Source organism: Trichosurus vulpecula, chromosome 5, assembly GCF_011100635.1.
Source record: "Trichosurus vulpecula isolate mTriVul1 chromosome 5, mTriVul1.pri, whole genome shotgun sequence".
Taxonomy (NCBI): domain Eukaryota; kingdom Metazoa; phylum Chordata; class Mammalia; order Diprotodontia; family Phalangeridae; genus Trichosurus; species Trichosurus vulpecula.
The window spans coordinates 127328938-127345688 of NC_050577.1; the positions used below are offsets into that span (position 1 = coordinate 127328938).

General features: G+C 39.9%; 1 protein-coding gene across 4 annotated transcripts in view; it reads right to left on the bottom strand.

Annotated features, from left to right (window-relative positions):
- The window catches only part of PTPRZ1 (protein tyrosine phosphatase receptor type Z1), a 251840-nt gene that overhangs the window by 10449 nt on the left and 224640 nt on the right, over nt 1-16751 (bottom strand). For all 4 annotated transcript variants that reach the window (XM_036759574.1, XM_036759573.1, XM_036759577.1 and 1 more), the window contains 7 exons: nt 16141-16275; nt 15109-15243; nt 12979-13142; nt 10031-10166; nt 4869-5015; nt 1380-1473; nt 976-1049 (listed from right to left, as the gene is read on the bottom strand). In XM_036759574.1, coding sequence (XP_036615469.1) covers nt 976-1049; nt 1380-1473; nt 4869-5015; nt 10031-10166; nt 12979-13142; nt 15109-15243; nt 16141-16275 — 885 coding nt within the window. The remainder of the gene's footprint in view (nt 1-975; nt 1050-1379; nt 1474-4868; nt 5016-10030; nt 10167-12978; nt 13143-15108; nt 15244-16140; nt 16276-16751) is intronic.

Here is a 16751-nt window from a genome sequence, read left to right on the forward strand (position 1 = left end):
TGACACCTCTGGTCTGCGTCACACATTACCAGCTATATAGCCTTAAATCTCAGGCTCTGAAAAGGTGGAATCTGGAGTGCCCCTGCCCAACGGCAAGGTCTGATTACCTTTGAAGGTAATCAGGCCTCCAGAAGCCCAAGTATGGACCAGATCCACTAAAACTTGAGTGAGCCCTAATGCTCTCAGGGGAAGGATGTCACTGAAAGCAGACCATTGCCATCTCTATTTCAGCTATAATGCTCAGTGACTTTTGCCCGAGGAGACCAGAATGTCCTCCACTTTCACTGAAATCCAGGCCAAGTTTGTCATCTCATTTAGAAACAGGTCTTACATATTCCCACGTGAATCTAGTAGTAAAAGTATGTCCAATCCCAACAGTGGAAGCATAGGTGCTTTTTAATTTGGTGATGAGTGACACGTATCTACCTGTCCTGTACACTTCGTTCTGTTTGAGTGGCCTGATCCTAATCAGGAGTCATGCTTGACAGCTCAGATGGCAAGAACCAGGGCTAAAAGGGAAGAAATGTGTTCCTTTCTGGGAATTTTCCCTTTATAATCCCTCCCTAAATATCTCAGTCTCTCAATCTCTCTCTCCCTCTCTCTCTCTCTCTCTCTCTCTCTCTCTCTCTCTCTCTCTCTCTCTCTCTCTCTCTCTCTCCCTCTTTCTCTCTCTCTCTCTCTCTCTCTCTCTCTCTCTCTCTCTCTCTCTCTCACACACACACACACACGTACGCACACACACACATACCCCCGAGGTCTATTTTGTTTTCTGATTCTGGATGCTGCTTCCTATGGTAATGCTCTTCAGGTTGCTTTCACCTGCCCTGAGACCTGTTAAGTGTCCTCACCAGGTAATCTTGCTCCAACCTGTGTACACAGTGTGCCACCCATTCCCCCACCCCACCCCCATACCTTCTCTGGTTCTATTAAGCACAGGCACCTGGGAAAGGCTCAGCAGCGGCTCACATGACTTACCATGATATAAGAGGCATTGATGTAGTCTGTGCCTTCCCCTGTCAGTGATGAAATGCCAACCCTCGACCTTTCCACTGTAAGAAAGAAGTTCATTGTGAACTAATATGTTGATGGGGGCAGTTTCAATTACTCTGATGATTATTAAGGCACAAAGCCTCTAGCAGGTAAGTGCTTTAGGCATCTCACCTGTTTCCTTCTTTCTAAAATGGCTGTAAGCATTCAATGTCCCTTTATTATAAACACATTAGAAATGCTAGAATATTCTATCTCAGAGTAGTCTTGGAGAGGCACATTGATTCTAAGGGGTGCTACAATTCTCAAGCTACCTACAAGTAACCCATACTGTTCGTAGGCATCCTCATAGAAAATGAGTTTGATTCAATACCGAACATGCAGATGCCTACCAGGAATGATGGATGAAGTTCGGTTCTTCTCCCTGTTACACTGTTTCAGGGCGGTAGAATAATCACACTGCTGTATGTTAGACTGACTCAGAAGCTGGAAAAAAATAAGGCAAGGGAAAAAATAGGCTTTGTAGACAGCAGTGATTCAATGAAACATGAAATGTAAACACACCTGGCTTGTCTTTGCTGAGAACATCCAGGTTTAGTGGATAACCTTAGCCAGCTAATTCCTTGCTTCAGAACCACCACCCCCCCCCCCAGAATAGGGAGAAGCAGAATACCCAGGCCTCCATTTGAGTTCTGTGGGCTGCAGCCTTCGTGCTCTCCCTGATTTCGGTAATGTTGGTCTTTCCCCTCTGTTTACATCCAATACTGTAGTTTGAAAATCAGTTAGGTGCTATTAAATTTATGAAACTCTGAATATGAAATTGAAATATGAAACAGATTGCATGGTTTAGTTTATTTTATCGCATTTCTTGGAATTAAAGAGGTAACATAGGGTAGAATCAGATGGTCTGAGTTTAAATCCTGATTTCTGCTATTAACTCCCTATAATGACTATGGGCACGAATCCTGAACTCTCCGAGCCTCAGTTGCATTATTTGTCAAAAAATAATAAGAAATAACTACCCAAAAAATCAAGAATTTGGATGAGTTGCTCTTCAAGGACCTTTCCAGCTCTTATTTCCACGAATCAGGGCCCTTGAAGCCATTATTATAGTAAAAAATCAATTTTATTGTGCAGGTGGAGCTGTAAAGGGAGGGAGAAATATTATTCTGTATTTTTGTATGTTTCTGCTTCAGAAAGAAATATGGTTTCCCACATTTTATGATGAAAAAGGCTCCCCTTTTTCTTTCTTAGAATCCCATCTCATAAATCAGATCTTCAATTCAGCATGGAATGGAAAAAACCTTTATTAAATATTCTTAAGGAGTTCACATTCTAATGAAGGGTGAAAAAACATAAAAGAGGGCTCAGCCTCTGTGTGCTAGGTTTTGAGTCAGGAAAAACTGGGATCAGTTCCTTCCTCTGACATTTATATGTGGTCCTGGATGACTTCCTGGGATATGTCTACTAATGCATTATTGATAAGTTGCTGGAAAGAGTTCTGCCACTGAATAGAGATATATTTGCATATATGTGTATCTTCTTAGTCAAGGAGAGTCCTCATTAAAGTTTGGAACTAACCATCCTGAACAGACCAGATGAAACACCATCTCTGCTGGAGATGGCCAAGATGTAGCTATCTTCAAGTGGCAGAAGGGACATCAGGTAGAATAAGGATGACTTGTTCTGCTTGACCCCAGGTGTCAGAGTCAGGAGGAAGAAGTGGAACCTGCATCATCACCGCTTATATTATGGGGGTAGGAGAGAAAGAAGGAAAATGACCACTTATGTCAACTCTTTTGGTTTGGCCCGTAGTCTAGAGCTATATTTGGTTAGCTTTAACTGACCTTACATCTAGTTGTAATGGTAATTTAGATTTAAAGATCTTTCCCACCCATTAACAGGCCCATCTGACCTGCTTACATCACAGGAAGCCTAAGTCACATGGGGTGGGAGGAGCTTGCTACATGAGAGGAACTGGAAGGGTGGTGCAGGAAATTCTCAGGGCAGTTAGAGCTGAGGGAGAGAGCAGACATGTGCTGGCTGTGCTGTGAGTGATAGTTGGTGGCAAGGCCCCAGCAGGGGGTGAGAAGGTTATGGGACGGCATGGCTCCCTGCTGTGATGTGTTTTAAGCTCTTTGCTGTTACTATAAAGTGGACTTACTGGTCCTGGAATTTGCTTGCTGCTTGGATGGGTTGGATTTGTTGATTTTGGGGTCTGGTTCTCTGGTGTCTGAATAAATGGTTTACTTCTTCTACCTTCTATATGGAGAGTCTCACATTTTGCGATATAGAACTATATAGACATAATTACAATTATCGTCTATATTGTGATTACTACCTTGCTAATACACTAGTCTAAGTTGGGGCAATCAGAGTGGGACTATCCAAGAATGGAACAGACCACTTAGGGAGAGAATGGAGGCCAGAGGCTGCCTATCAAATGTTATGTTCTCCATGATGACTCCCGATGATGCCCTCAGGTGGATGTGCGCTTTCCTTCCTTAGACCTTGCATAGTTCTTTGTTTATATCTCTCTTAAACAGCTCTGTTCTATTTTATATTATACAAATATGCGTAATATTTATGATTTTATTTGCATGAACTCCTTTCACTAATGCAGACTGCAACCCATTTATGACTTTGTAGATCATGGATTATGGGATCACAGATTTAGAGTTGGAATGACCCTTAGAAGTCACTGAATCCAAAAGCCTCATTTTATAGAAGAAACTGAGGCCCAGAGAGGTTAAGTGATTTGCCCATGGCCATTCAGCTAAGTGTCAGAGGTAGAATTTGAATCCTGGACTTCTTAGACTCCAAGTTAGTCACTTAGTCAATAAGCATTTATTAAGAACTTATTAGTTGATAGGCACTATAGGCCCTGGAAGTCCAAGTCCAGCACTGTATCAACTACCGTCACACTGACTTATTTTGTAATAATGGTTGCTTGCAAATCTACCATTTCCCTATGGGAGATTCATCTCTAGTTTGTAGTTTTCTTAGCACCTAGCACAGTGTTCTGCTTATAGTGGATGCTTAATAAATGACTATTGAAATTAATATAATAAAGTTTCTAATGAATCTTCCAAGATGCTCTTCTGTCCCAGGGCTATGTGAACAATAGGGCATCCAGGCAGACAGTGCCAAAATGCTGAACAACAAAATAACATCCCATCCCTTTTCTACCCCCTACCCCCACATCCAACTTATCCCTTTGTTCCCAGTGGAGAAGCCTGTAAGTTTCCTGGAATCAAACTATGTATATTTTACATGCAAACACCTATACATTCATTTTCTAAATTTTTCCTCTATTGGTTTCTAGAGTTTGAAGAACATGGTGGGGGGTTCAGTAAAGTTTTCCTCCTGGAGCACTGTGTTGATATAGGGTGGAAGTCTGGGTCTGAAGAAGCTATTATTCCTGTAGAAAAAACGCAGACTGATTCTTGTTACTATATTTTGAGTCAGTCTCTCCGTGGGATGTATGGATTTTTTTTCTAAGAGAAGCATGAATAGACATGGCCTTAGCTCTTCTAGTAAGTGGTCTGGTTCTTTCACAAGCAAAGAGTACTTAAAAGTTGGTATGACAAGTTACTCTCATTCTGTCTATTCTTCCCCATGCCCTCCTTTGCTGGAATGACTTGGCATTTATATAACTCTGACTAAGGTTTCTGAAAAGAACTTTTTTCTCATACAAGAAAGTTAGGGATCTCCTTGAAATTGTCCCTGCTCCTCTATTCGAAGTTGTTAAGGATGAAAATACAAAGCTCCGTGCCAATGATACTTAGTCCACTCTGGTGGCCTTGAAGACTAGCCTGGTAGGAGACAAGAACATGGTAACATTTTTTTCTTTTGATAACCGGGTGATCGTGAGCACTCACCTTGAATTGCTTCTCAAGTCTCGTCTTCCCTGCTGGTCCAGGAATGAGGAGAGCATTGACATAGGCGTGCATATGACTGTCCAGCACCTCTGTTTCTTTACTAAGTATGGCCTCAACTAGTGCATCGTGAATGAAGACATACTGCTCCTGGCAAAACAATGCAAAGTACCATTATCTTATGCTTTTCCTGTACTTCTACAGTGTGCTCCATCTTTGGAGGACAAAGGCTTTATAAAATAAAAATTTTTTTTAGAGTTTAAAAATGAAACTTCACATCTCTGGTAGGGAGTTAGATACAGGACATGGAAAAAGACAGGAAAAAATATTACCTAGTTTTTACTCTTCCTCATCTTCCTCCTGCTTTTTCCATGCCACAAGTGGGCCAAATCTTTTCATTCTACCTTCAATCGATCAATCAACAAAAAGTATTTATTAAGCACTTCCTAGGTGTCAGGCATTGTGCTAAGCACCGGGACATAAAGAAAGGTAAAAACAGTCCCTGCTGTTAAGGAGCTAATACTGGAAGAGACAACGTGTAAACGTATATACAAGATATGTATAGAGTAGTTTGAAGGTCCTATCAGAGGGAAGAAGACAAGTAGTTGGGAGGACCAGGCCTCTTCTAGAAGGTGGGATTTGACCTGAGATTGAAAGAAGCAAGAAAAACTGAGGTGGAGGTGAGGAGGGAAAGGATCCAAGATGTGAACACAGAAATGGAAGACAGGATGTCACATATGAGGAACAAGTAGGTCAGGGTAGATGGATCAGAGAGTGAATGGAAATGAATAAAGTGTAAGACTGGAAAGGTAGGAAGGAACTGGGCTATGAAGAGCTTTACAGGAGAAATAGAGGAGTTTATATTTGATCTTAGAGATAATAGTGAGCCATTGGAATTTGCCAAGTAATGGTAAATGGTAAGACCTATGCTTTAGGAAAATCATTCTAGCAGCTGAGTGGGGAGAGACTTGAGGTAAGGGGATCAATTGAAAGGCCAGATGTTTGAAGAAGGCCAATAGAATGGTGGCTGTGTGAGAGAAGGGAATGTAGATGACAGATGTTATGAAGGTAGAAACAAAAAGATTTGTTAACAGACTGGCTATATAGGGTCAGTGAAAGTAAGAAGTGGAGGATGACATAGAGCTTGTGAACCTGGATTACTGGGAGGATGGCAGGGCCCTTAAGAGTAATAGGAAAGTTCAGAAGAGAAGGGAGCTTTGGAAGAAATGTAATTATTTAGACATGCTGAGTTTGAGATGTTCCAGTTTGGGATGTCCAAGGCAGCTGATGATGTGGGAGTGGAACCCAGGAGAGACAGATACTAGAGTTGGATACATAGACCATCTGCATGTTGTTGGTAACTGAATACATGAGGTGATGAGATAATAAAGAAGGAAAAGGGGAGGAGGAGGGAAGAAAAAAAGAAAAACAAACAAGTTACATGACAACTTTCTTATATATTTAAAAGGAATAGCAACTTGTACATAATAGAATTGCAGTTTCATGTGCAATCATCTCTGTTTTATTCTATTATGTTATGGAAATGCTTATTTTATTTCATAAATTAAAAATAAAATAATTTTAAAAAGAGAGAGAAAAGGGACCAAAGTACAGGGGTCCAAAAAAAGCCAGAAGATGGGTCTTATCCAGGGCAGGAAGCCTGGATCCAGAGCTTGAGAAAGTCCTAGGGTAGGCTGGAGATCAGCAAAACCTGGGAGATGGTTCTCAGGGGTTTTGTCCTGGGGGGTACAAAATGCCCTGGGGGCAGGGACAGAAACTGAGGGGGACAGAGCCAAGGGTGGAAGCGGTGGAATTTGGCAGGCACTTCCCTATCTTTTTACTTACACAGCCATGGCCTTATATCAGGCCCTGATCACCTCTGGAGATTGCCTGGACTACTGTAGCAGCCTCTCACTCTTTCAAATCTCTCCCCATTATGATCTTTGACTTAGCTGCCAAAGTGATTTTCTTTAAAGCACAAGATCTGACCAAATCACCCCTCCCAGCAACTCAATAAACTCCAGGGGTTTCCTATTATCTATATAATCAAATAGAGACTTCCCTATTTGGCATTTAAAGTTATTCACAATCTAGACGCCTCCTACTTTTCCATCCATTTTTTACACGTTACTCCTCATCCCCACACCCTACAGCATAGACAAATTGGATTACTTACTATTCTTCACACACACTGCTCTCCTCATATCAGTGCTTTTGCAATGGCTGCCCCCCATGCCTAGGATGCTTATACTCTTCACCTCCATCTCTTGGAATCCCTGATTTGTTTCTGTATGAGGCCTTTCCTGATCTCAAGATACTTTGTATGATTGATATACAGATATAGATATACACATGTGTTTTATATACATGTATGTATTCATGTATATGCACATATATACACATGCATACATACATAACATACATATACTTACACATGTATTTTGTATACATATATTTATATACATGCATATAAATATATGCATATATATATGTGCATATGTATATATGTGTGTATACATATATACACACATTATCTATCTATCTATCTATCTATCTATATGCAGCTAGGTGGTGCAGTGGATAGAGTGCCAGGTCTAGAGTTGGGAAGATTCATCTTTCTGAGTTCAAATCTGGCTTCAGACACTTACTTGTTGTGGGACCCTGGGCAAGTCACTTGACCCTGTTTTCCTCAGTTTTTTCATCTATAAAATGAGCTGGAGAAAGAAATGGAAAACCACTCCAGTATCTTTGCCAAGAAAAACCCAAATGGGTTCTCAAAGAGTTGGATACAACTGAAATGACTGACCAAACACCACATACATATACGCACAAATGTGTGTGTCTGTTAATATTTTTAAATACACACAGTCTCCCCAATTAGAGCAGAGATTGTTTTGCTTTTGTCTCTGTATCCCACCCAGTATACCTGGTATGTGGTAAGCACTTAATAAATGCTTGGTGGATTGATATAAATGGAGGGGCTCGTCTCTTGTCCCATTTGGAGGATTAGTATAGTAGTTATTAGTATTTTGAAAACTTGATCCATTTAGCCTTAAAACTGAAACCTACAAGAAAATCCACAGGTAGACCCAGGATTGAGTCTCAACTCTCATTAACTAGCCATATGACCTTGTCAAATCACTTAACCTCTTTGGGATTTAACAATCAACAAGCATTTATTAAATGGCTCTTATGTGTTATGCTGTGATTTCACCAGCTGGAAAAAGAGTGAGGTTGATCAGATGATTTCAAAGTATTTTTTTCCTCCAGTTCTAACCATCTAGGAAACTGGAGGCAGCTAGGCAGCACCATGGAGGGAACGCTGGATCCAGAACAGGAATACCTGAGTTCAATGTGGTCACAGGTATTTGCTAGCTAGGTGATGCTGGGCAAGTCACAACCACTCTCAGCCTCAGTTTCCTCATCTGTAAAATGAATATAATAACAATGGTACCTATCTCCCAGGGCTGCTGTGGGAGTAAAATGAGATGATATCTGTACAGCACTTTATAAACCTCGATGTGTAATATCCATACTACACATGGCAATAAAACTTATCTTTCCCCCAAGGCTTTGAATCTAAATAAAGTAGTATTACCTACCTCATTAAATTTAAATTCACTGTGATTTAGAAATGAAAGAAGTGAAGGAAAGGAAAATTCACTGGCTTGGTTCTATGCCACTCCATTAGTCAGGTGACAATATGTAATCTAATGGAGAGAGTACTGGATTTAGAATCAGAAAACCTAGGCTCGAATGCCTTTTTTCCCCATCTTTTCTACTTAATACTCACATGACCTTGGGCAGGTCACTTAATGTGGCCTCAGTTTCCTTATATGTAAAATGAGGTTAGACTAGAAGGTCTCTAAGGTCCTTTCCAGGGGCAGCTAGGTGATGCAGCGGATAGGACACTGGACCTAGAGTCAGGAGCACCTGAGTTCAAATCTGGCCTCAGACATTTACTAGTTGTGTGACCATGAGCAAGTCACGTAACCCTTTTTGCCTCAGTTTTCTTATCTGTAAAGTGAGCTGGAGAAGGAAATGGCAAACCACTCCAGTATCTCTGCCAAGAAAATCCGAAATGGGGTCATGAAGAGTGAACCACAACTGAACAACAAACAACAAGGTCCCTTCTAACTAAATTCTATGATATGATGAGTTAGGAAAGGGAAAGGAACCATGTTGAAGCATAACAGTGTCCTGATCTTTGAATGATCATCCTGGTTGGTAAAACCACTGGTAGGGCATATACTTTGGGTTATCATGGTTTCCATCAGAAGCAATGAATCTGTGCTGATCCACCTTCACCCTTGAACTCAGTTTAAGAAATGGCTAGTTAGGATATAGGAAAGCTTACATAAGAATTAACTCCATTATTCCTCATTTAGTGTTGCACTCTAACTAAATGAACTGAACACAATGACTCTGGAATTGTTGTTTTTCAGTTGTTCAAGTTTAGCCATACCTGACTCTTTGTGACCCCCATGGACCCACAGCACACCAGGGCTGTCTATGAGGTTTTCCTGGCAAAGATACTGGAGTGATTTGTTATTTCCTTCTCCAGCGGATTAAGGCAAACAGAGGTTAAGTGACTTGCCCACAGTCACAAAGCTAATAACTGCCTGACTCCAGTCCCATAGCTCTATGCACTGAGCCACCTACCTGCCTCTGAGGCAAACAGAAGTTAACTGACCTACCCAAGGTCACACACTTATATCTGAGGACAGATTTGGACACAGGTCTTCCTGACTCCAGGCCCTGCACTCTATCCACTGGGCCCACCTAGCTGCCTTTGAATCTGGAATATAGGATCATGAATACCATGCTAGATTAGATCAACAGTTTATCGAGCCTGATATTCCCTTTCCAATAATGGCAAAAAAAAAAATAAAAAATCTGTTCTTTAGTGATGCTCTGCAGTGTAGTAGAAAAAAGGTTGGTCTTAGAGTTAGGCAATCTGGGTTTGAATCCGTATTTTTCCAACAGCTAGCTCTGCGATCTTGTGCATTACTTAACTCCTGAACCCTCTGTCTTATCTGTAACATGGAGGTAACGGTACAATTTTTTCCTTACTTCACGCCTTTGTGAAAAAGTGCTTTGTAACCCTTCAAGCACCACATGAATGTGAACTATTATTCAGAAATATTGGCATTACGCCTTCTTACCTCGGTCTGTACCAAGTAGTTTCTTTGTGAGCGTATGTGTTTCAAGAATCCAAATATGTTGACAGTTCCTTCATGTTGGATTTGTTGCAACATGCTGTCTAACACAATGTACGTGCCTGTTCGTCCAACTCCAGCACTAGAGAAGGGGACATAAAAACAAAGGAACACTTCAGAGAGAAGCATGGAAAATGAATTTGAACATAGGTCACAACTGTCCTGAAACTAGATGAATCCCATGAATGATTTCGCTATCTACCATCAAAAAACATTTAGCAATAGGGGCAAGCCTTCCAAATCCAAATGGACTGTTTCATATATTTATACTGAAATAGTTGTTTGAATATTTCTTCAGGGTTTTTTTCTTCTACAGGAAACCTGATCCTATTTATCATGGTAGTTTTTTTTTAAATATACTTAATAGAAAATAAAAGCTTTAGCCTCATGCAATACTGCTTTGGTTCTAAGAAGAAAAGGCCCATGTGTCAATATTACCAGGCAGATATGGTTGTGAAGGTATTGGTATTAATAAAGTGTGGAATTTTATGAGCCTTTCTACTGAAAATGTCATTTCAGTAAGATCTCTGGAAATAAAGCCGAACTCCAATCATTTCTAAAGGACCATTATCTATTGACTCCTTCAGAACTACTGCCAGAGGGACAGATTTATAGGAAAGGCTTCTTTTCAAATGCTCCCAAGAGGATGAAGTGGTCAGATGGAAAATCAGCACCTGTTCATACACAATAGCCTTCTACTTCGCTATTGCTCTGAAACAATCCCTGACCTTCAGAGCTATTTTTCAGGCATTTTTCTGAGTTTCTTCAGCCTAGCTATCATCAGACCACCAGATTAAAGAGATCAAATAGTTCTCTCAAACTTTTTTCCTAAGGCTTTTCCTGAGATCAGAAATCATAAATAGCTAAGTCATGGTTCAAAAGGAAATCATCACTGCCTTATGAAATACAGTATCTCCTCATCAAAAATAGTACAAAGACTGGGTCTTAGATGTTTGCAGCCATGAAGCAGCAACTAAAAAAATAAGCATGGAGAACCAAGAAGATTTATTTTTTCTCTTCTTGCTAAGAGAGTATCCTAGTTATTCCGAAGTCCAAGCTGAGAAATAAAGGTTCTCTGGGCAAAGATGAAGTTGGTACACAGAAAGCCTGAAAAAGCAATATGACCCATTGGGAAGAACTATCGAAAAGGAATAGGAAACTCTGTGGCTTAGCTCCACCTTTGCTTGGGCAGCTCATTCTCCTCTGTGCCTCAGTTTCTCCATGGGTAAAATAGGGGTGACCCCTAAACTATAAATTCCTTGAAGGAATAGGGGTGACCCTAGACTACAAACTCTTTGAAGGAATAGATAATATCTTGTATTTTGTTACCCCTTTATCTCCTAGCACAGCGGCTCACACATGCCATCACTTAATAATTTCATTTAAACTACGCAAAAAGAATTTGATAGGAGTCTATCAAGACACTGTGCTAGGCAGTGGGGATGTATGCATAAGAATGAAATTGTTCCTGCTCACAAGGCACTTTTTATAGGACGAATATAACAGGAACATAAAGAAGAAATACAAAGTATGCTTTAAGCATATTAAAAAAAATAAATCTGTGTGTGTGGGGAGAAAATTAACCCCTAGTAGTATCATCTGAGCCAAGCCTTGAAGGGAGAGATGGAAGGCATTCCAAAAGACAGAGGTCCAAATGGAAAACATTCCAGGTAATAGGACAACCAATGCAAAGACACAGTGAAACAAGAGATTTAATATCAAACTAGGGGAACAGCAAATAGGTCAGTTTGCCTGGAATATAGAATGTCTAAAGAGAGTAAAATGAACTAAGTGTGGAAAAACAGGATGGAGTCAGATGGGATGGGTTTTAAATGCTATTCTCTACCTATCCTCCACCTCCCACCAAAAAAAAGAAGTTTGGAATGTAGCCTAGATAGACCAATAAGAATCCCCCAGAGCTTCTTGAGCAGGGACTGACATGGCTGGATTTGCTCTGGATGAATGAATGAATATTATTATACTTACCTTATGAAGATAAACTAATGTATGATGAACTAATATACATGAAATTATTAAAAGCATTATAAAAAGTAGCGATTTATCTTCAGAGAACAAAAGTCTGGCACTGGGTAAGTCAATATCCCCACGATAGATGATATAAATATAGATATAGACAGAGAAATAGTACAATCTATATATATATATAGAGATATATACAATCTCCCTCTGTATACACATAATACATACATATACATATGTGTATAAATGTACCTATATACACCCATGCACACATATGGAAATTGGCTTGCCCAAAGTTAGACTTTCATTTATATACATCTATATGTCACACACACATAAAATGGCTTGCCCAGAGCCAGATTTGTGTGTGTGTGTGTGTGTGTGTGTGTGTATGTATATGTATAGACATACATACATATAGGGAGAGAGAGAGAAAAAAGAGAGAGTCAGGGAGAGAGACACACATATAGAAATTGTGTCACCCTACCTCATCCAGTCTGAAAATATAGTGACTGTTCATGGGATGACTGGCACAAAAGCTCTGACCTGCTCTGTTTCGGACCTATGCCAGTTTGCCCTACTGTAGGCAGTATCTCCTACTCTTGGGGGCTAATCACATTGGTACTGGACTTATTGCAGACACCCAATCTGCTTTAGCTCTACTGCAGTTCAGAACTTCTGGATTCGAGGGATCCACCAGCCTCAGCCTCCCATGGTGGCAGAGATTATAGGCATGTACCATTACATGTATTGATGATGGAAATGTAAGAGATTGTGTATTTTCCTATATTTCATTGACTGTAGAAAATCACTCACATTTTGAATAAAACTTTGTTGAAGCTGTTCCTTTCTTGTGAAACATAAGCAATCATGTAGTTTCAGAATAAGCCATTTTTATGGCTTTTGAAACTTACCTACAGTGGACAGCAACAGGACCCACTGCATGACGTTTAGCATGTGATGCTTTCCGTACAAATGTGAGCACTGGCAAAGTATACTCTGGGACTCCCATGTCAGGCCATTGAGTATAGTGATACTGTGTAACCAAACGGCCACTTGGTCTTCCTTTTTGGGAACCCTGAAGGAATAAATAAGGGGAAAACATGATAACAAATTCCTTACTTAGCCCAGAGACTTCCATCTCTTTCCAGAAAACTCATACTATTTCCTTTCATATATTTGTTGAAGAGCTGGTTTCTGACCAACTCCACATCTCCCAGACCAAAAAACTCATAATGTCATCACTAGGTGTGAGTAAAGCATTAAATCCATTGTAAAAATGCACCCACACTGGGTGATTCCTTTATGAGGTTTAGATTTCCTTTTGAATCAAGAAGGAAACAATACGATTGCCTGAACTAGAAAATTAGCCATGTTCCTGGGTGCTTTAAATAGGTAAACCTTGGAAGAACTTTCAAGGTCAAGAGTGAGAAACAATGTAAACTGGGAGCTGTCTGTGGAGCAGACAGGTGACCTACCCTTGCCAGCTATCTTTGAAGGAGAGTTACCTGACTACTAGGAGGCACTGAATCCATTAGGGAGAAAGATACAGATACAGAGAGACAGTCACTCAAGAGAGGAAGTAACTTTAAAGAACAGGACCCCTAGAGAAGAGAGTTGGGCTATAAAACAGAACAAATCCTGAGATTCCTCCTAAGGAATCTGCCCAGGTAAGATATTACTGTACTCAAGGGAAGCTTTGTGAACACTCTGTTAAGACAGAAAGGACATCCTGGTCCTGCTGTACTACACTTGTGAATTGCCTTGGCTACACGTGTCCCACTACCACTGTGCTCTAAGCTTGAGTCTATTCTTCCCAGGGACCCTGTGTTTTGGTGGCAAAGTGTGTCAAGATTTATGCAGGGGAATGTTTTGTAACTATTTTTACTATAGCAACTTGGTAAATACTTTTGCTAAGAGCTAATTGTGTCTATGGGCAGATTGCTAACGGTAAGCACATTGGTGGGGGCTCAGGGACTAAATGTTGGCAGGCTACAACTTCAGGGTGAGCTAAGGACCCAACACATAAGTATGAGTAAACTGGACGAGCAGACTAGAAGGGATGATACATACTCTGTTATCTTTCTAAACTGAACTATTCAAATGCTTCCCTAAAGCTGCTCTATTCTCATTGCATTTGCTTATATACCTTCTAGGTATATAGAATGTACTTCTCATCATTAGCCCTCATTTCTACCCCTTGAAATTTTCCTCCTTCAAAGGTACTGCTCAAATGCTACTTTCTCCATGAAATTTTCCCTGATCCCCCCCCCCGAGTAGGATACTATATTTTCCCTCCCTGTATCTCTTGCAGCACCATATGCCTCTCCCGTGTATCTTTCATTCTCTTTTTGTATTATATTACATGTATTTGTGTACATTTTATCTTCTCTAACTAGAATAATAATAGCTAGCATTTACATAGCACTTCAGTGTTTACAAAATGCTTCTTGTGTTAGCTCATTTGAATCTTATAACCTTTATATGTATATATATATATATAAATATAAACACATATACACATGTAGACATATACATATACATACACATATATGTGTGAGTGTGTGTGTATGTATGTGTGTATGGTGTTATCATTATCCCCATTTTATAGATGTGCAAACTGAAGCTGAGAAAGGTTATAGAACTTACCCCAGGTCACACAGCTAGAAATTGAGACAGCATTTGAACTCAGGTCTTCCTGACTCCAAATCCCATAGTCTATCCACTGCACCATTTAGCTGCCTCTAGGAGCTTATAAGTTCCATGAGTTCAGGAATCATTAATTTTTTTACCCTTCAGTGCCTTCTGCAGTACTCTTTGCACAAAGCAGATATGTAATTGAGGTTTACTGTGTAGGTTTCACTGGTGCTTTATATAAATAGTCAGATTTAGAAAGAGATCAGATGTAAGTTCTCTGAAGTTATTTGATGTATAAGAAGATAATTAAAGATTAAGAAGACAGTTAAAGATTCTGGAAGTACTTTAGGTCATAAAAGAATCAAAGAATTCTGCTTGACTGAATAATCAACTTGTACTGTACTAACCTTTTTTATTTTAGTGTTTCTAAGAGTAAAGTTCCTCACAGTATAATAGGCAAGTACACGAACACTCTTCTGTGTGACCAAAAAGTTTCCATACTCTTCACTGCCATCGACAGGCCAGTACTGGTCACATTTCCTCTGTAACAAATTAAGTAGTTATAATTTTGGTATTTGTAATGCTCAACTTTAAAGACAGTAAGAACTATAGGACATGATTAGAAAGGCACGTACTCACTCTTCTAAATATTCTCATTCCTTAGGAATAGGCTAAAGACCTGTGATTTTGTCAGCTTAAGAAATTCCATATGTGAGAATTTCTCCACCAACACAGACCACCACAAAACCATCATTTGATATACGTTAAGTCCAGGTTGTTTCCTCAGTGTCACATGACTAGTAGTCAGAGCTGGCATTTGAACCAGTTCTTCCTGATTCTAAACTCAGCATTTCATACTGCCCATTTCCCCATGAAGCTGACACTGAAATCAATCACAGAAGAGAACGTAAAGCATTGGAGCTTGGAGATCGATGTGGTATCACGGAGGGAGAACTGGATGCAGCGTCATTTGAGTTTGGGTTTGAATCCTGGCTTGCTACTAGGATACTAGAACACTCAGCCAGCTTCTAAGGTTCCTTTGAGCTATCTAAAGTTCTATAATGGTAACGAAACTGAGGCCTAGAGAGATTAAATAATTTGCCTAAGGTTGCATAATTGGTTAATGGTGTAGTTAGGACTAGAACTCAGGTCTCATGATGACCAGTTCAATTTTCTTTCCATTTTACCATATTGCCTCTCAATCAATTTTATTTTTTCTAAGTGTAAGACAAATATGTGGGAAAATAATCAAACCAGCTAGATTTCTAAGAATAGCTTTGTGTTATGTGTTTGCATCATTTCTTCTTTAGTTATCGTATTTGAAAAAAAAAGCAGTGATTCATTTCCATAACTTTTGCTGCTTTCTAACTATAATTCTATTTCACTTCAAGCAGGTGAAAAGCCGGCTTTTAAAATACTATAATGGGCGATCTACATACCCGTCCTTTTTCAACTAGGTTGGTTATCATTACGATCACTTCCACATTATGTTCCCATATCATTCTCCAGAAATCTTCTGCTGTTGATTTTAATGGACCTTGAGCTGCAATGTAAGCTTTGGGTCTGTTGTAGCCCTAAAAGGAACAAATGACCAATGTTACTACTTGTTTCTCATTTTAGTTTCCTGCTTTAAAATACTTAACAGGTGAATTTTTTTTGAGTCGCTAACCATTTCTGTAAAGACAAGCATGGAAATACATTTGTAAAACCTGAAAGTTCTCTGGATGCCATGTCTAATTGTATGAATGCTGTGCATACATCAGTGAAATTCTAGGAGCTTCTGCACAGTTATACTTGTTTTCATCTTGTGGTCAATAGGAAGCATGGGCCCGTTTGTGAGACTAGACTAATTTTTCCAAGCTTTAGTGAACGGGCCTTAATTCTAGCAGTGTTTAAGGGTCTTGGGCATTTGAACTAGGTTGCCATCCCATTTGTTCCCCAATCTCAGTGTCTTCCTTTCTTACCTGATTTGTATTAATGGAAGTTGCATTGAGTATTTTGCAGGTGATGGGGCATTAAAATAGCTGAGAGCTCCCCAACTGCTACCAAC